This window comes from Mirounga angustirostris, unplaced genomic scaffold, assembly GCF_029215605.1.
Source record: "Mirounga angustirostris isolate CCGP_5_RB_7025 unplaced genomic scaffold, mMirAng1.0.hap1 SCAF_1, whole genome shotgun sequence".
NCBI lineage: Eukaryota > Metazoa > Chordata > Mammalia > Carnivora > Phocidae > Mirounga > Mirounga angustirostris.
This window is the reverse complement of record NW_026991709.1, coordinates 130,267,924-130,288,023: the sequence shown is the minus strand read 5'-3', so window position 1 is coordinate 130,288,023 and position 20,100 is coordinate 130,267,924. Positions and strand designations below refer to the sequence as shown.

Here is a 20,100-nt window from a genome sequence, read left to right as displayed (position 1 = left end):
GCCATGTTGAAAGCCAACACAGGCTGAAAACTAGACCTCTTGCACCACACAGTTAGCCAAGTTGTGAACGCAAAGGAAAGTTCTTGAAGGAAATTAGCAGTGCCACTCCAGTGAACACACGAATGATAAGAAAGTGAAACAGCCTTATTGATGATATGGAGAAGTTTTCAGTGGTGTGGATAGAAGATCAATCTGGCCACAACATTCTCTTAAGCCAAAGCCTAGTCCAGAGCAAGGTCCTGACTCTTTTCAATTCTGTGAAGGCTGGGAGAGGTGAGGAAGCTGCAGAAGAAAAGTTCGAAGGCAGCAGAGGTGGGTTCATGAGGTTTAAGGGAAGAAGCCAGCTCCATAACATCAAAGTGCAAGGGGAAGCAGCAAGTGCTGATGGAGAAGCTGTAGCAAGTGATCCAGAAGATCGAGCTAAGATAACTAATGAAGGTGTCTACACTAAACAGATACTCAATGTAGACGAAAGTACCTCCTATTGGAAGAATATGCCAACTAGGACTTTCACAGCTAGAGAGAAGTCATTGCCTGGCTGCCAAACTTCAAAGAACAGACTGACTCTCTTGTTAGGAGGTAATGTAGCCAATAACTTTAAGTTGAGGCCAGTGCTCACTGACCATTCTGAAAATCCTAGGTCCCTTAAGAATTATGCTAGATTTACTCTGCCTGCTCTATACATGGAACAACAAAGCCTGGGTGACAGCACATCTATTTATAACATGGTTTACCAAATATTTTAAGCCCACTCCTGAGACCTCCTGCTCTGAAAAAAAGAAAGATTCCTTCCAAAATATGACTGCTCATTGATAATGCACCTGGTCACCCAAGAGCTCTGATGGAGATGTACAATGAGATTAATGTTGTTTTGTGCCTGCTGACACAATATCCATTCTGCAGCCCATGGATCAAGGAATAGTTTCGACTTTATATTTAAGAAATACATTTCGTAAGGCTCTAGCGGCCAGAGATTGTGGTTCACCTGATGGATTTGGGCAAAGCCAATTGAAAACATTCTGGAAAGGATACATCATTCTAGATGCCATTAAGAACATTGTGATTCATGGAAACAGGTCAAGATATCAACATTAGCAGGAGCTTAGAAGTTGATTCCAGCACTCATGGATGACTGAGAGGTTCAAGACTTCAGTGGAGGAGATAAATACAGATGTGGTGGAAACTCAAGAGAACTAGACTTAGAAGTGAAGCCTGTAGCTGTGACTGAATTGCTGCAATCTCACGATAAGACTAATGGATGAGGAGTCGCTTCTTATGGATGAGCAAAGAAGGTGGTCCCTTGAGATGGAAACTACCACTGGTGAAGATGCTGGGAAGACTGTTCAAATGACAAAAGATTGAGAATATCACATAAACTTAGTTGATAAAGCAGCAGTTGATAAAGGGTTTAAGAGGAAGGACTCCAATTTGAAAGAAGTTCTTCTGTAGGTAAAATGCTATCAAACAGCATCACAGGCTACAGAGAAATCATTTGTGAAAGGACAAGTGAATGGATGTGGCAGATTTCATTGTTGTCCTATTTTAAGAAATTGCCCCAGCCACCCCAGCCTTCAGCAACCACCACCCTGATCAGTCAGCAGCCATCAACATCAGGCAAAACCTTCCACCAGCAAAAAGATTAGGACTAACTAAAAACTCAGATGATGGTTAGCATTTTCTAGCAGTAAGTATTTTTTAATTAAGGTATGTACTTTGTGTTTTTAGACATGATGATATTGCACACTTAGTGGACTACAGTATAGTGTAAAACATATCTTTGCTATACACTGGGAAACCAAAGAATTCATTTGACTTGCTTTATTGTACTATTTACTTTATTGCAATGGTCTGAAACCAAATCCACAGTATCTCCAAGGTAGGCCTTTAACATTGTGTAGCCCTAACCCACCCCACTGGCTACCAGCTTGGAATCTTTAAGATTTCTGTATGATGCTTATTTTGGTGGAGTTAATCATTCACCCTTTGAGCTGTCTATTCTCCTTTCACACACAACAATCATTAGACTTCTCAGACTCTCTTGTAATTGTTTGTCTATGTCTGCCCACCCCTTCTCCCCCTTGCTAAATCTTCTTTCATCTTTGGATTCCCATTTCTTGCTTAGAGTGCCAGGTGGTGAGTAGGTGTTTCTTAATACAATTTTCCTGAATTGAGTGGAGTAAAACTATACCCTGGAATTTTGCTACCATCATTCATGAAAAAGATCATAAATTCACTGCAAAATGGATCTGTCTTTGGTTTACATATTTACCAGTACCAGAAAGTGCATCTTGATAATGCAGCCACACAGCATGGACCCCAAGGAATGGAATACACACACACACACACACAAACACACGATCCTTTCATTGTCCAAATAAAAGTAATTTGCCACAAGGGTATATATATATATGTTATTTTTTACTCTTTTTTTCCTTTTTAAAAACATCCAAAGGATGGCATTCAAAGGAAAGGAAATCTTTGTGGACCTTAAGTGGAGTACAAATGCATTACATTGCTTTTTTTTTTTTTTTTTTTACAGCCCACAAGATAACATGAGCATTTTCTTTGGCATTTGAAAAGGGCAAAATTGGGAAAGTACAAAATTATACTGGAACTAAAAAGAAAGTTCTTTTAAAAATTATAATCGAAAGTGTCCTCTTTAAGTGGCCTTGTGTCTCTTCATGTCTAATTTCTACCAATTACTTTGACTCTTGGGAGAATTACAGGGTTTCTAGAAAGAGGTTTCATAATTAAACAAAATACACTGGGGGTGGTAGCCTACGGGGGTGTGCCCTAGAAAATGCTGCCACATAAGGCGGGGGTTCAGCCCTGGAGCGTGCTGATTGTTGGAATCACATGTGGGGAAGAAAAGTAACACTGGGCGTAGCATGTGTTACGGTGGTGGAGAAACCACGGCAGCTGGTTTATTCCCAGACAGCAGAAATTGAGGAAGATGAATTCAAAGTTCTGTTCTCAAATCAGAGCAGGGAATATGAAGGTGTTTGTTTAGCATGGAGGTCGTTATTTTAGATTCATATATAGACAGGGCCCCCACTCTGTGCTTGCAGTTGCCCCTCGTTGTTGGTGTGGTATCAGCCTTCATCAGTTTTCTCAAGCTTCCCGAGGTGTTTGGAGTACTTGATTAGCTCTCCTGGGCTGCCACTGTAACCCCCCAAGGAGCTGTCCAGCATCACCGAAGACTACCTTAATTTATTCCTCCTATTTCCCATGTCACGCTGGAGTGACACCCTTTTCTGGTGTGTTGAAGTATCAGGATTCACTGTTAATTATTGTGTTTGCACTTTCCAATCTAATATGCTGGTGTAAAGCCACATTCTCTTGGGGGAAGAGAATTTTTTTCAATCCACACCCGTAATGGCTTGCCTAGTTACTCTTGTTCTCCACCTCCGAAGTGTCGGCCTTTGTCCCAGTGGAGAGAACGAGAGAGCCAGAAGTGCATTGTTCCGTGAGGGCTCATCCCCCCGCCCCTCCACCCTGTTTTACAGCTGGCCTTGATTGCCTATGTCTTTCCCCATGTTTTATTTATTTATTTATTTATTTTTGTCTCCTCTGAGCGAGAGAATTAGCATACTAGTGATTTCCAGTCTTTCCCCAATGGTTTAGAATGGCAGAGAATAGCATGCAGGTACCAAACACAGAAGCACAAGCACAAAATTCCTTTGAAATTTCCTGTTGATCTTATGCAAATACTACCGTGAAATGTCTGTATTTGTCTTAAAATAAAATAAATAAAGGCCTCTTCCTCCCGCAGTACACACAATCTCTCAATAACATTGGAAGATTTATTCTATGGCATTACAGGTGGGCTATAGGGATTCCTACACACTATTTTGAGGGCCTTGTGCACACAGTGTAGGTAATTTAGTTGCAAATACTTTTCCTGAAGTGTTAGATTTTTGTATTTATATGCCTATTGCATATTAAATTTAGGAACTCAGATTGTCTTACTTTAACTATTCCTGGCAGTCTTTTTTGTCTTTTCTCTTCTTTGTCAATCAGAGTTAAATTAGATTGTGTGTGTTTTTCAAGCTGAGAAAGACATGGGCATTACCAGTGTTGGGTCCTGGAAAAGACTAGTACTAACTTAATTTTACAGCTTTAGCTATGAATGCAGCAGCAGGTGAGAAGTAACTTTCAGATCCATATAAATACATTACTGGTGATTTCAGTGTTCTTAGGATTTTGATATAATGATTATCTTTATATCTATCTAGCTATCTTCTGTAATTTTTAAGTGCTTGAAAGATGGAACCATTTTACAAAGAGGTAAATGCTATAAATACGATTTAGTGGAGCACATCATTTCATTTGCCTCCCATTCATCAACCACGAGTTGGAACTAAAAATGGCCCCAAATGCTTTAAAAACCAAATTAGTAACTTGTATTCATACAACACCTGTTTCTGAGGATCTGAGAGCACTTTTGCTTCACTCCTATATGTTAAGTCTTATCATTTATTCTCACTGTGTCCTCATGATGGTTGTTTTTGTTGTTAATATTTGTTGAAAACATTACGTGTTCAGTGGAGGTTTTAGACTTAATTCTGTTTTGTAGCTGAAAGGTACCATTTTCTTGCCTTATCCCCTACCTCCCATTTCATATCATAGGAAAATTAGCCTGAAGAAGTTATTAATGGGGTGCCTGGGTGGCTCAGTTGGTTAAGCATCTGACTTTGACTCAGGTCATGATCCCAGGGTCCTGGGATCGAGCCCCGTGTCAGGATCCCTGCTCAGCGGGGAGTCTGCTTCTCTTCTCCCTCTGTCCCTGCTTGTGCTCTCTCTCTCTTGCTCACTCTCTCTCAAATAAATAAATAAAATCTTAAAAAAAAAAAGAAGAGGTTATTAATGACTCCTTGGTATTGAAGTGTGGGGTGGGTGAGTGGGACTGTGTGGTAGGTATGGGGCTTAAGTTCTGTCTTGGGGCTCATGGCACAGAAATATACCATCTTTCAGCTCAGGAGCCCTGGACTTATAGAAGGGTCCTCAGAGAATTCCCAGAATCCTCTGGGCTTTGCAGCATCTTCAGTCCCCATAGGTAGCCTCTGGGACCAGAGGCATGGTTATCCCAACTCGTTTCAGGGCATTTGACACTGCAAACCATTTGGAGCATCCCAGGTGGCTCCATTCAGCAGGCTGGCGGGGTCTTGGCAGTTTCTGCACTAAACAGTTCTATGCAAATGGTTCTGAGGCTCTTAGTGCATTATTTTTCCTCTGTTACCCACCCCAAAACCCCTAAAAGCCCAAAATGTATTTATTAGGTATCTTGTGTCTTCTAAGGTAGTAGACTTTGTTAGAGAGAATGAGGTGAGCACAATCCCTGCTCTGGGGGGATTTATACCCAACTTGTGGTGAATTTTTTATTCTCAAACTTCTATAATTAAAGTTCCCAAAATGGCTCTGTGAAGCAACCTGGATCTTATTAGGAACAAAAAGCCCATTTTTCTTGTGAAGAACATGGATATATTTGCAGGCATTTCTTAATATGATTCATTATTTATGGCACCAGCCAGAATAGCTCCCATTTATTTGTTGCTATGTCTGGCCAGAGTTCTTGCTCATTGCTTCATGATATACATTATCTTTACTCCTGAAAGCAAAATGAAGAAGATGAGACTCAGAATGGTGACTTGTCCAGAGTCATGCTTTTGGTAAGTGGAGGAGCCAGAATTCACATCAGGATCTGTCTACTACTAACACTGTTGCTTTTTAATTTTTTAACCATTAGGGTTAGGGTATGTAAGGGTAGGGTAGGATTTCTCTGCTTATATAGTGTCTCAACTATGGACAGTTTGGGATATTAAGCAGCATCCCTGGCCTCTACCCACCAGATGCCAGTAGCAAACACCACCAACCCTGTCCCTGGCCCTAGTTAATGACAATCAGAATGTCTCCAGATATTACCAACGTCCCCGGATGGGCAAAACTGTTCCCAGTTGAGAACCACTAGTATTCGTGTGTGAGGTAGGGATCCACCTTTATTTTCTTCCAGATAGCTGCCTTTGTCAACAGCATTTATTGCATTTACCTGATTTTTACCATGGAATGAGATGGCACCTGAATCATAGTTTGGATTTCTGTATATACCCGAGTTTGTTCCCAGTTCTTTATTATTCCTGTGATTGCTTTATTGATTTTTGTGCTATACCATGCTATTTTGATTACAATAAGTTTGTAGTGTGTATTAATATCTATTAAGGCACTGTTGTTCTTTTTCAGGATCTTAACAATTTTTGCACGTTGATTTTTCCATATAGAGTCGAAAGTTATATTCTCCAATTTCCAGTAAATTCTGCTGAAATTATAATTACATTTACATAATAATTTGAAGAGTGTTTCCACCATGTGTTTTTAAGAACATAGAGTTCACTATTATTGTTGGAAGTAAATTTTTATTTTAGAGCTTTGTGATCATTCTGAAACATCTACACACTTATCTAAGCCAGTATTACCAAAGTGAGGTACATACCCATGTTGAAAGAGTACTGACGCTTCTTTGTATATTTATTTTTGTTGAAAAATTAAGATATAAATTACACGTTACTGATACTGAACATTCAGGTTGAAGGTGGTGCCCTTGCTGGGTGCAGATGTCAGGGGTCACCTGTCTATATGAAGCAGGAGGAGTCCTGAGAGACTAGGTTCAGAGGAAGACTTTTATTTGAAAACTCAGTGAAGTGGATTTGTGGATTATTTTTTGTAGTTTAACCCTCATGAAATACACACATGGCTTAAAAAATTCCTATAACGTAGTTGCAGATTGAGGAAAATACCAGTAATGTGAACAAAATCCTTCTCTCTCTCTCTCTGTCTTTGTCTCTTTCTTCCCTATCTCTCTCTTTCCCTGTCTCTTCCTCACACACACACTTAGACTCACACACAGAAAAATGGCCATACTGACCCATCTCTGTTTGTAAGAGTTTTCCTAGTGAGATTAAAAAAACCAAAACAAAACAAAAAACCCAATGCCTACCTATTCAGATCTGTGAGAAGATGGCCAAAGGTATTTGGACTCATCAAGAAGACATTTTGAAATGTGGGTTAACTTCCACTATTGTTAACAGTGAATCTCATTTCAAGTGTATATTAGGTCTTGAAATATTAGGTATTCATAATATGAACTTATTGTGATTATAATTTATTGTGATATATAAATATATATATTTATATTTATATATATTTATATGTATTTAAATATATATTTATATATATTTATATAAATATAAATATTTATATTTGTTTATTTTTTTTTAAGATTTATTTATTTATTTATTTATTTGAGAGAGAGAGAATGAGAGACAGAGAGCATGAGAGGGGGGAGGGTCAGAGGGAGAAGCAGACTCCCCGCTGAGCAGGGAGCCCGATGCGGGACTCGATCCCGGGACTCCAGGATCATGACCTGAGCCGAAGGCAGTCGCTTAACCGACTGAGCCACCCAGGCACCCCTAAATATTTATATTTATATTGTGATATAAAAATATATATAGTGATATATAAATATATATGATATATAAATATAAAATATTGTGATTAAAATATTGCTTATTTCATTTGCTTTTTGTCTTTTAAAACTTATTTTATATGTATTTTATATAACACATGTAAGATGTTGCTACGGTAGTCGTCAGGAGTTTTTACTGACCTAGTATGTGATCAAAGAATTTGGAGACCACTGATCATGAAACTTCAGGGTCACTCGGTGGTTCCTGAAGCAGTTAGGGTTTTGCTCCTCCAAGTGTAGTCTGCACTAACAGCATCAGCATCACCTGGGAGCTCCTTGGAAATGCAGATCCCCAGGCCCCTCCCAGACCTGCTGAATCCAAATCTTCATTTTAACAAGATCCCCGGCGATCTGTTTTCACACTGAAGTCTGAGAAGAGCGTTAAGCTGTACTTTCCAATTAGGTAGCCACTAGCCACGTGTAGCGATGTAAGTGTAAATTCATTTAAGTTAAATAAAATTTTAAAAATTCAGTTCCTCAGGGGCACTAGCCACATTTTAGGTGCTTGGTAGCAACATGTGGCTAGTGGCTACTGTATTGGCCAGCACAGATATAGAACATTCCCATCGTCTAATTCAGTTAGAGGACGTAGGTGGGAAGATCTAGAAAAGAAGGAGACGATAAATGGACTTTAATTTGGAACATGAGCATTGAATGTAAACAGAGAAGAGACTTCCTGTCACTCAACTAGACAGGGCCCAGGAGCGAGTCATGAAGAGCACTCATGTGGGGTGCTGGTCCCGTTAGTTTTGTTTGCAGATAATGTGACTTTTCTGAAGTAATATCAGGCAGACCTGCTTTTATTCAGTATTACGTTTGTGATAAAATATTACTTGTCCATTAATACTAGTATTAGTCCTTTCTACATCTTTCAGAGTAAATGAGGAACCTTACAGGATCCCAGAGAAAGCAGGACCCTGCCCCGGATCCCATTCCTTGTGGCTCTTCTCTTTTCTGTAGTCCAGCCTGGTGGGGATTGAAATTCTTTCACGGCTGCATTATACAGGGACCACAGGGGTAAAGCCTGTTTTTTTCCTGTTGCTTTTAAGATTAATGGTGAACTCCTTGGGCTGCGCAGTCACTGACGGTTTATCTACCAGAGAATTGGCTCTGACTGTAAACAGTGTGACAGGATGTGGCAAGATTTCTTGAGAATAAACAGCAGTACTGGATAGTTAGATGCCCACAGTGACTTGCACACGCTCGGCAGTGCGCGGCTCCCTAAGAGTGTGTGGTTAGGGTATCATTTGCACAGCCCCTCCCCCCATCATCTCCGGAATGTTCCTGGTGATACCAAACCCTTATCAACGGAAGTGGTGAATGTCTGTTGGTGAAAGAGGAAGTAAAAATCAGAAGAAAAGGCAGTGACCCATCTATGAGTTCGTTCTTCTCCTTTCTACTTCCTACTTCAGAACTCCCCTAATAGAGACTGTATAGTTAGGGGTTTTATTTAATGATTTGCTAGGATTTGTTTACTTGGATTTTTTTTTTTTGCCCCCAGGCATTTCTTAACCTTCACTGGGGAAGTTTTTGACTTCAAGAGCTTCTTCTTCTTTGTGTGTGTGTGTGTGTGTGTGTAGATTTGATTTATTTTGCAAGGGGAAGGAGTCCTAAAATGATCGGAAATCTTTCCCCCATTGTTCTGAGAACATCTTTGGGAAGCAGCATGTACTCCTCTCCCCACTCCACCCCAACTGTCACCAAATGCAGAGACGGGAAATACCTAAACTCTCTCTCCCATCCGCCCACTCCCTCTACAAAATCTTAGCTGAGCTCATTACTGCTCTCCTAAGACATTCTTCGCCTCTTCTCCCGTCATACTCAATGCGGCTTTCTTCATCTTCCTAAAGTCTATATTTTAGTATCTTCTCTTATCTAAGACCTTCCATGACTCCCCTTTCCCTCAGAATGAAGTCCAGTCCCATCCTGTAAGGACACACCCCATCCTTTCTTGCCCACCACGGTTCTCGCTTCTCTGCTGCCCACTGCAGACGCGTCACAGGTCCATCCTAACAGTGGATTCATCCAGATGTTCGCCGGGCTCCTGTTTACTGGTCCCACTGATTCTGATAGACAGCCCTCACGTTTTACCAAACTGACCTATTTATTATTTCCGTCCTGTAACTCATGCTTTTTTCCATCTATATCCTTATTAATTTCTGTTCTTGGTGCCTGGAATATCTTTTTATCCATTGTCCCATGACTAATTTCCATACAGCTTTAGACTCAGTTGACACACTTCTTGCTTTTAAAAAATTTCCTGATCCCTGACACTGAAAGTAACCGAACTCCCATAACACTTCTGTTTTTATATGGTTTGCATACAGTAGAGAGTGGTATTGGATAGTTAGATGCCCATTGACTGTAGGTTTCTTGATGGCAGGATCTCACTCAGTGCCTTACATGTATGTGGTCAGTGGTCAAGAAAGTGATGAACAGATGAATGAATACACAGATCTTTTTATTGTCATTAGTTTTACATTAGTTAATGAAACTAGAAAAAGCCTTTTTTTTTCTTTCCTTGACAAATCTTAAGATCTGTAGTTCATTTCCCTCTCTACTACTACTTAAAAAAAAAAAAAAAAGCCATTCTGATTATTCTACTTGAACTTGGTATTGCCTTGGGGGAAATATCTTAAAAATCCTTCCTGTTTCCCAGTCATAGAGAATTTGTTTCTATCAGCTGACATTCAGTAATTTTTTTTTTTTTCTGGTTGGAGAAGTGCCTAGTGATCTAAGTTGGAGTTTACCACCATTTCTTTCTGATTATTCCTAAATGAAGCAAAAATAGTTCTATTGATGAACTGCACATCCTCTCCTTTCTTTTTACAGCTCAAGTTCAAACTGGGCCTGGTGTCCTGGGAAAGAGGAGATGTTGTTTAAACTCATGGTCTTTGAAGTTATCTAAGGGGTTTATGAGTTGAAGTGAGATCTGTTACATGTTTATTATTTAAAAGTAGTGTGTATGGTAGTATTTATTCACATGTTTATTTTTTTTTAAAGATTTTATTTATTTATTTGACAGAGAAAGACACAGCGAGAGAGGGAACACAAACGGGGAGTGGGAGAGGGAGAAGCAGACTCCCTGCCGAGCAGGGAGCCCGATGCGGGACTCGATCCAGGGACTCCAGGATCATGACCTGAGCCGAAGGCAGTCGCTTAACCAACTGAGCCACCCAGGCGCCCCACATGTTTATTTTTTAAAAGTATAGTTTATAATAGTTTTTTCGACAGGCATTTGTTTTTTAGTAGACTGATTTCAGATCTACTCATGAAACCAAATGGGTATTTAATTACCTACTTGGCATTTTGTCAGTATAATTTGAGGATTAACCCTTTTGCCTATGTTAATTTTGAATATTTTAAGTACTCGTACACAGTAGGGTCTTTGCTTGCAAACATGTTCTTTCTTTTTTTTTTTTTTAAAGATTTTATTTATTTATTTGAGAGAGAGAGAATGAGAGACAGAGAGCACGAGCGGGAAGAGGGTCAGAGGGAGAAGCAGACCCCAGCTGAGCAGGGAGCCCGATGCGGGACTCGATCCCGGGACTCCAGGATCATGACCTGAGCCGAAGGCAGTCGCTCAACCAACTGAGCCACCCAGGCGCCCCTCAAACATGTTCTTTCAATGGCTTAGCCAAGGGTTAGGTCCCAGCCACTGAGGAGCTGGCAAGGGCTGTGTGGATGCACTGGCCATGATCCTGGGTTAGCCGGGAGCACGGAGGGGAATAATCTGCTGAGTCATTACAAGGCACGAACTATCTGGATTGGGTTTATGGGTTGGTTATTCTGATTATAATACAGTTACATAATCTGCTCACTCTTATCTCTTCCCTGGCATCCAGCCTTCTGTGACTCACATGGGAGCTTTGTGTATGTAACCGAGACCAGAGATTGGTGGCCAGGAGGTCAAATTCAATCCCAAGACATTCGCCAATGTAGCAAAAAACATTGTCTAGAGCCACAATTTGACAGTTATGGCTGACATAAAAACAGAATTTAATGAATTCTTTTAAAAAACTAGAAGTTTGGCAACCCTGGCCTGGAATCGCTAGCGTTGGCTGGGATGTAAACTGCCCAGGTTACCATGGTTTCCTCTATTCCACTGTCTCCCCAACACCGTAGTGACATGGCGCCTACTGTTTAACGTCACTCCTGCGCTGTGACTTTTCTCATGGCGGAGACAGGTTTTCTCCAGCTGCATTGCTCTCAGAAATGACATTGTGAGAGGGCGTCTGATAGGATTCTGTGTTCGAACGAAAAACAGAGAGCCTTTTTCTCTGCGGATTTGAAGACCATTCCTGTATCTCTTACATGAGAACTAAGTGCCTAGATTATGTATTTTGGTCAAAAAATATCCTCTTCCACTCATTGCCTGTGAGCCTTGGAGTTTGCATCCCTGGTGTGACCTTCTGACCCTCTGGCTGCCTGGGGAGTGACCGCACAACCCTTGGCAGACATGATTGTTGTAATGAGCGCAGTTCCAATTTCCACCATTTATATGACAGTTCATGTTTGTGTGTGAGTAATGAGATCAACACGACACAGAATAAGTGGTCTTTTCTTACAGTCTTAAACAACTCTGATATCTGCGGCCAGTTATGCTGACATCTGAGATACTTCAGCCTAGGGGCTCTTTGCTCTCCTGCCCTACAATTAAGAGTTTGTGCACAAATGCTCAGTGTCTAAATCTGCTTTTATGTGTTTGTTGTACAAGCATTTTTTTTAGTAGGCTCCATGCCCAACTCCAAGCCCAACGCAGGTCTTGAACTCACTCACAATAGTGAGATCGAGACCTGAGCTGAGATCAAGAGTCGGACGTTCAACAGGATGAGCCACCCAGGCGCCCCTACAAGCGTTTATTTAAAATTTTCTATTCAGTTTTGGTCCGCATCCCATTTATAAGGGGTCAGATAAAATGAGGGCTGTTTGGGATGATGAGAAAGTTCTGGAAATGGATAGTGGTGATGGTTGTCTGGCCTTGTGAATGTGCTTAATGACATTGAATGTACACTTAAAAATAGTTAAAATGGTAAATGTTCTCTTATGTATATGTTTTAACCACAATAAAAAAGTAAAAAAAAAAGTGAGCGGAGCAAGAAGTTGAATATACTTTTGAGTTTTTCTGACCAGAAGAGGCATAGAGAAAGGTCCTCGTTCTTCTTTTATATTTCCTTAATCTCTGGTCTTTTTCTTTTCTTTTTGAAGGTTATTTTCTTCTGAGGGTAGAAGAGTCTACATTACTGGTCTCTACAAGTCATTCTTTCTGTGTTTTCTCTTTCCATGGACTTGCTCAGTTCTTGGCCAGGGAAAATCTCCAGGACAGTAGCAGATACAACATACCCTGCTCAGCACATCACATCTCTGCCTGGGCAGTGGTTCTTCACTCTGACTGCACATTAGAATCACCTGGGAGTTTCCAAATCTCCTTTGCCCAGGCCATACCTAAAACCAATCAATCAGAATTTATGAGAGCTCCCCAAGTGCTTCCAAAGGTAAATGCAGCCAGGGCTGAGGATGCCTGACCTGTGGGAAACCCTGTCTGATTCACAGAGCCCAAGGTTTCTCATTGGATTGTTCCAGTGCCTGAAGTTGGGGCACATCAAAGGCCATTTTCCTTTTGTCCTCCAGACCCAGTTATTTTAGACACTGCCCTGATGAGATTTGAGGGATCTCTGATAGGACAAGTATAGTCAGGCAGGGGTGTAGGGGTAGTTTAGTCTAGAGACACTGACTCAGAGAATAAATATTACAGAGTCAAAACAGGAAATACATATACCCAAAAATATAGAATGATTTTCTTTCTTTTTTAAAAATAAATTTTATTTTGGAATAATTTAGATTTAACATAAAAGTTACAAAGAAATTACAGAGAATTCCCTTATGTCCTTCATCGAGTTTCCCCAAGCATTACTATGTTATGTTACCAGGTACATTTGTCAAAACTAAGAAATTGACCCTGGTACATTACTGTTAACTAAATTGTGGATTTTATTTGGATTTCACCACTTTTTCTATTAATGTCCTCTTTTAGTTATGGGACCCAGTCTGGGGTACCACACTACATTTAGTTGTCATGTTGTGACAGCTTTTTAAAACTTAACTGGGCTGTGAAGTCTTAGCTGCCTCTCCAGTGTCCTAAGCAGTCAGGACTACCATGTTTATGTGCCTTTTTACTGCTATGTCATTATGCTGAGAATTTGAATTTGTTTTGTCTTATGTATTCTTGGTTTTCAGCACATCACATCTCTGCTCAGTAATATCCTTTTTATTCCTCTTCCTTTCAGAAAATCCCTTTGGAGTGGAAATAAACCCCCCTCAACTCTCCAATGCTGTGACCAAATGGGGGCCTTAAGATGTGAGATGGGTTAGAGCTCTTTTCAGTTAATTTTCCCCCAGGCAGTTTTTGAGAATTGACCTAGCAGCATGAAGATGTTTTTATTTTTTTCAAGGAACCAAGCTGTTCGGGACCCAAATCAATGGATTAATTTGATAATCGACCCATTTTAATAATAATATAAACAGATTTCTTTACACTTGCTTCCATAAGATGGAGTAAATCCACTTTCCCTTTGGGATTTCAAGACTACTGGTAAATTGAAGAGAAGATTATAAGTCTGTTAATTGAAGAAGTTGACAGGGTGGCCCATTCTTTGCCCCTTGACATGCTTCCTGCGTTTTACTTTCAGGACAGACAGCATATTCTCTTGGTTTTCTTCCTTCCTCTCTGGTTTCTCCTTTTTCTCCTTTGGGCTTTCTTCTCTCTTCTCCCAGTGTCTTCATGGTGGAGGGTCCCAAGGTCAGTCCTTGACTATTCTCTGTCTACATTAATTGAAATCTCATCCAGCCTTGGGCTTTAAATACCATCTGAAAGCTGATGACTCTCAAATTTGTATCTCTAGCCCCACTCCTGAAATCCAGATGGGAATATGTATTAAACTGTCTACCAGACATCTCTACTTAGATGTCTGCTGTGTAAGTCAAATTCAGCACATCTGAAACTGAATTATTGATCTTCCCCCAAAACTGTGCCACCCATAACCTTCCCCATCTTAGCTGTGGCAACTTCATCCAGTCTCCCAGTTGCTGGGACAGAAATTCTCAGTCATCCTCATCTGCTTTCTTCCTTCTAAACCCCATGAGGAAGTCTTGAAGGTTCCACCTTGAAAATATATCCAGAATCCAGCCTTTGTGTCTGCTGATACACTGCTAAAAATCCACTTTAAGCCACCATCATCTCCCTGCTAGACCACTGAGTTAGTCTTTTAGCTGCCTCCTATAGCCAGAGGGAGCCTTGTAAAATAAACCAGATCATGTTACTTCTCTGTTCAACACTCTCCAAGCGCTTCCCCTGTCTTTCTGTGTATAAACTACCATCTTCAGTATGGCCTGTAAGGTCTACATTACCTTGTTCCCCATTGACTTTCTGGCCTTGTCTTCTCTTCCTCCTCTGCCCTTTATTCACTGAGCTCCAGCCACAGGGCCTCTTTGTATTATCTCACCTCAGGGCCTTTGCACTGGCTGTTCCCTCTGCCTGGAAGCTCTCATCCTGGATATCAGCATGGCCAACTCCCTCACTTCCCGTAGGTCTTTATTCTAAATGTCACCTTCTCAGTGAGGCCACCCAGACCATCCTCATTAAAACTGCAGCTTCTAGGGGCACCTGGGTGGCTCAGTTGGTTGGGCAGCTGAATCTTGATTTCAGCTCAGGGCATGATCTCAGGGTCCTGGGATGGAGCCCTGCATCAAGCCCTGCACTGGACTCCACGCTCAGTGGGGAGTCTGAGGATTCTCTCTCCCTCTCCCTCTGCCTCTCCCCCTGCTCATGCTCTCTCTCTCTCTAAAATAAATAAGTCTTGGGGCACCTGGGTCTCTCAGTCGTTAAGCATCTGCCTTCAGCTCGGGTCATGATCCTAAGGTCCTGGGATCAAACTCCACATTGGGCTCCCTGCTGCACGGGAAGCCTGCTTCTCCCTCTACCAGTCCCCCTGCTTGTGTTCCTTCTCTTGCTATGCTCTCTGTCAAATAAATAAAATCTTTAAAAAAAAAAAATAAATAAAATAAATAAATAAATAAATAAATAAATAAAATAAGTCTTTAAAACAACAACAAAAAAACTGCAGCAGCTTCCCCTCACACACTCCTGATTCTCTTCACCTTGCTGTTTCTTTTTTCTTCTATACTTATCCCACTGAACATATTATTATATGCTCATGTATGTTTTTTGTTTTTTGCCTATCTGCCTCCACTAGACTGTAAGCTCCATGAGGGCAGAGATCTTTGTCTCTCTGTCTATTGATATATGCTAAAGAATAGTGCCTGGCACACAGTAGTAGTTGTGGTCAGTATTTATCGAACGAATAATTATGAACTGTGAAGAGTGTTTGGAAAATAAAGAATGCAATTATAGATGGTAGTCACTAGATCAGCAGTGGCTAATGTTTGCTGAGCCCAGACCTCCCGCCATACCCTGTGCTTTTGTCTTATTTAGTCCTTATAATGATGCTAAGAGACAGCTATTCATAATATTCCCATTTAGCAGTGAAAGAAACTGAGACACAGAAAGTTTAAATAAATTGTCCAGAGTCACCTAGAGATGGTTTAAATTGTCCAAAGTGAACTAGAGGGGTGTCATTGACCTCTAGTTCTCACTAATTCACCTCTAGTTCGATTTAGCACCTGTAGCCTGTAATTGACAAATCTGGAGAAAATTATGGAATAGACCATAGAGGGAGGTGGTGAAGTATATTTCATTGTTAGCAGTGCTTTTCTTAGAGTGCTCATATTTAATTTCAGAGTATTTGGTGTTAACTTCTAGATGATGGAGGCTTTAGGTAGTTAATCCTACATCTCCAGAAATGCATTCTGTGCATTTTTTTTTTTTTTATTGTTCAAACCCAAATATCTCTGTTTTTTTCCAGAAGTGGAAACCATCACAGCTTCAGTCCAGGGGAAGTTTGGTGGTTTCTCATTTCCTTTTCCAGAATAACACAAGGACATGGCCTTTGGGGAAACATAAGCGGTGTTTCCCCTCCCTCATAGGAGGGTGGCAAGTGCCTTCTCAGCTGAGATTTCATGTTAATGCTTCTTCCTTAGGAACTTGATTGACTACAGAGTATCTATTCCCTCCTGATGTGATCCCTTGGAGGGCCACAGCCTGGCCTCTGGAGCCACTTCTGTTGGGTGTCTGCTTCTCTCTCCCAGGGTGGTCCTTGCCCTCAGAGACATTGAACACTCATCACCTGTCAGTGACTGCTCTCAGGGTGGTCTCAGGTGTCCTGAATGGATCTTGTGGGCCTGGGCCTGCACTTGGTCACCAGTGGGAAGCTTATTTTGAACGTGAGGCTGCCATGTCTTCCTACTCAACAACTGTATTATTTTTCTATGTTCTGTAATAAATTGCTGCAAATTTAGTGGCTCAAAACAACATGTATTTATCATACCACAGTTTCTGTAGCTTATCTGGGTTCTTTTCATCAGGTCTCATCAGGCAGTATAGGTGTTGGCTGGGGCTGTGGTCTCAACAGAGGCTCAACTGGGGAAAGATCTGTTTCCACTGCTCCCTTAGGTTCTTTGCAGAATTCATCTCTTTGCAGTCGTAGAATTGAAATCCCTGTTTCTTGCCAGCTGTTGGCCAGGGGCTGCCCGCAGTTCCTTGCCACGTGGCCCTTTCATAACATGGCAGTTTACTTCTTCATAGCCAGCAAGAGGAGTAAGTAGCTCCAGTCTGCTAAAATGGAGCTTTACAGCCCAGCATAATCACAGGGGTGACACCCCATCCTTTTTGCCATATTCTGATGGGTTAGAAGCAAAGTGCAGGTCCTACTCTCACTCAAGGGGAGGGTTTTACAAAGTCATGAACACCAGCAGGTGGGGAATATTGGGAGGAAGGGGTCATCTTAAGGTGTGTTCACCATAGCAGCCATATTTACTGTGGTTAAATTGTGGAGCTAATTCCTAAAGGCAGGGGAAGACCTATTAGTTGCTCATCTATTCCCTCAGTAGCCATTGGATTTGCTTTGCCAAGACTATAAGTCAAGATACGATTTTTCATGTTTCATCTAGAAAATTTGTAATAATGCCCATTTTTGTAGGTATTTTATGCTCCTTTCAGTTCAGATATAACTGAGTAAATAATCTGATGAAATGAATCAGAGCTGCCTTCCTTCCTATAGTATTTCTTGTTCTAGAACCAAAGATGGTAGTTACTAGATCCTGTATTAAGGATTATTCCTTATGAATCTGGGGTGTAAGTTGCTTAAAGACAGACTCCATTCATTTTATGAGTGTTTTACTGAGTAGATACAGTGTCGACTTATTTAAAATTACTGTTTTTCCAACCTACTCATTTAAAATCTCAGGGGGTGTTTATAAACAACCTCACATGGTCTGACATTTGTCTTCATGTGACAGAGCAGCTGGGATTTCACATCTTAGAACACTCTCCTCCCACGCCTGTCTTCGTTGTTTGAGACCTCACAAATACCCATGACAGTATGTCATGACCAAGTCTTCTCTTTGAAAAGTCTGGAATCTTCTGCTTTAGTTCCTCTTAATATGTCTTTTGTTTGGGGGTGGTAGAGGATGAGAATGTGGGGAAAAAATGAGAACACACGTCTAGTCTGATGAAGTTTTAATGCAAGAAGGCGGAGGCAGAGAACTGGTTTCTTCTTTTAGAGTTAGTTTATTCCAGTTTGATCAGTTTGGAATCCGTTTATTCCTTTACATTTTAAAAGTATGTGCCTCAGTCCCTACTCCTGAAAGGATGTGTTAGAAGGTAAAATAAAAACAAGATATGTTATTGATGTTTGCTTACCCAATCACAATTGCACACCTGGGAAAAACCAAATACCCCTTTAAAATGTTTTCACTTTTGAATTTCACGTAAATCATACCCAGATGGTTAATGGTAGTGTAAATTGCTTTTAATGATATATAAGAATCTTAGAAATTCATTTTTAAAATATAGCAAATATACATTCAGAAACCACTTATTTGGGAGGATATATGTGTGTTAGGAGTTTGGCGTGAAAGTGCCCACTTTAAAGAATTTTCTGGCCACACTTGCTCTTAGAGGGGCTGGCATGGGCCCCTCTTTGGTAGAGCTCCTCATAAGTGGGCCGAGAAAGCCCTGCTCGCCCCTTGGCCAGTGGGGAGTGGCTGTGCTTGTGCTGGAAACCCTGGACAGAGCTCAGGAGCCTGGTTCCTAAGTCCTGATCCCCATGACTGGCTGGCTACCCAGAGAGAGAGTGTACACGTTCTGCTGACACTTAGCGGCAATCCATTTCCTCTTGCCTTATGCCTGGCCGCGTGGGCCGAGGAATCACCTTCCATTTATGAGAATCATGTGGCTTTCAGGAGTTCCTCAGGCCCACAGTAATTGTCATATGGGAGCCCCTCAAAGGAATGGCATCAAGTGGTGGGAGTTCCTTCTGGTGATCACTTGTTGCTGGCTCTCCTGGATGTGCACAGTGTCACATCATATCCACATCTACCTGGTGGGAGAGAGGGAAGCGGCTGCACCACCTGTGTGGGGAGATGGCCGGGCAAACAACCCTGCAGTTGTTTGCCACGAACAGCCTTTATACCCACTCTTTCCCCAGAACTTTAGCTGCCTTAGAGTCTTTTCTTAATGCATCTTTAATTTGATAGATTTTGCCAGATTGCCTTCTGTAAGGGTTGAACCTTTTAAAAGTCTTTTAAAATTCATTTTAATTTTCTAAATGCTATTAGAATATATTCTTTTCAGAAAAAGTGAAAAAAATTTAGGGATATAGTTAAAGTCACTTTCAGTTACCACTACCACCCCTAGATCCTGTTCCCATGCAGACGCTCTCCAACCCCCAGAGGTAAATGCTGTTAGTGGTTTGGTGTGCCTCTTTGTCTGTGCCTTGGCAGATACAAACCCATGGGAAATAAACATTATGGAAGTGTGTGTGTGTGTGTGTGTGTGTGTGTTGTTTAATGCATAAGCTATATTGTCCTAAATTTCTATAATGGTGTGTTTTCCTTGATGGTGGTCTTTCCATGATGTGTATAATTTTTTATATATACATATATAAAAATTTGAGTTTTACTATGAATTATTTTTCAGCAGTGCCTTTTTGACATTTACTTTCAGGAAAGAATTTGGGGTTTCATTAAATACCCCATAATTCACATATATATATTCACACACCCACAAACTATATATATATATATACATATATATATGTGTATATATATATAGTGCAAAATCGTAATCTTTGTGTGTTTTTTTCCTCTCTTCAGATCTCAGAAAAGTGATCTTCACAGTGAACGCTACATCTTGGAATTAGATTGCTGTTCCTCCTTAGACCACCTGACAGGCCAAAAACTCATCCCAGAGTTCATTAAGAAGGTGAGCGCTGTAATGAGAAGATAGTTGGACAGGTTTGCAGTGCGAACAGGGGAGGCTGGCTTAGGGCAGTTTGGCCACACTTCAGGGGCTGGGACAGGAGCCAGTGCCTCCTTGGACCTGGGTCTTTGGGCAGCCCCACAGGGGGACAACCCCCCCCCCACATACATACATTGCTCAGGCTGAAGATGACTCAGGAACAAGG

The 20,100-nt window shown here is 41.1% G+C and overlaps 1 protein-coding gene across 1 annotated transcript in view; it reads left to right on the top strand.

Moving 5' to 3' along the window:
• Positions 1–20,100, top strand: part of RFTN1 (raftlin, lipid raft linker 1) — a 195,116-nt gene that overhangs the window by 85,843 nt on the left and 89,173 nt on the right. Inside the window, exon 4 of the mRNA XM_045903855.3 lies at positions 19,790–19,898. Coding sequence (XP_045759811.1) covers positions 19,790–19,898 — 109 coding nt within the window. The remainder of the gene's footprint in view (positions 1–19,789; positions 19,899–20,100) is intronic.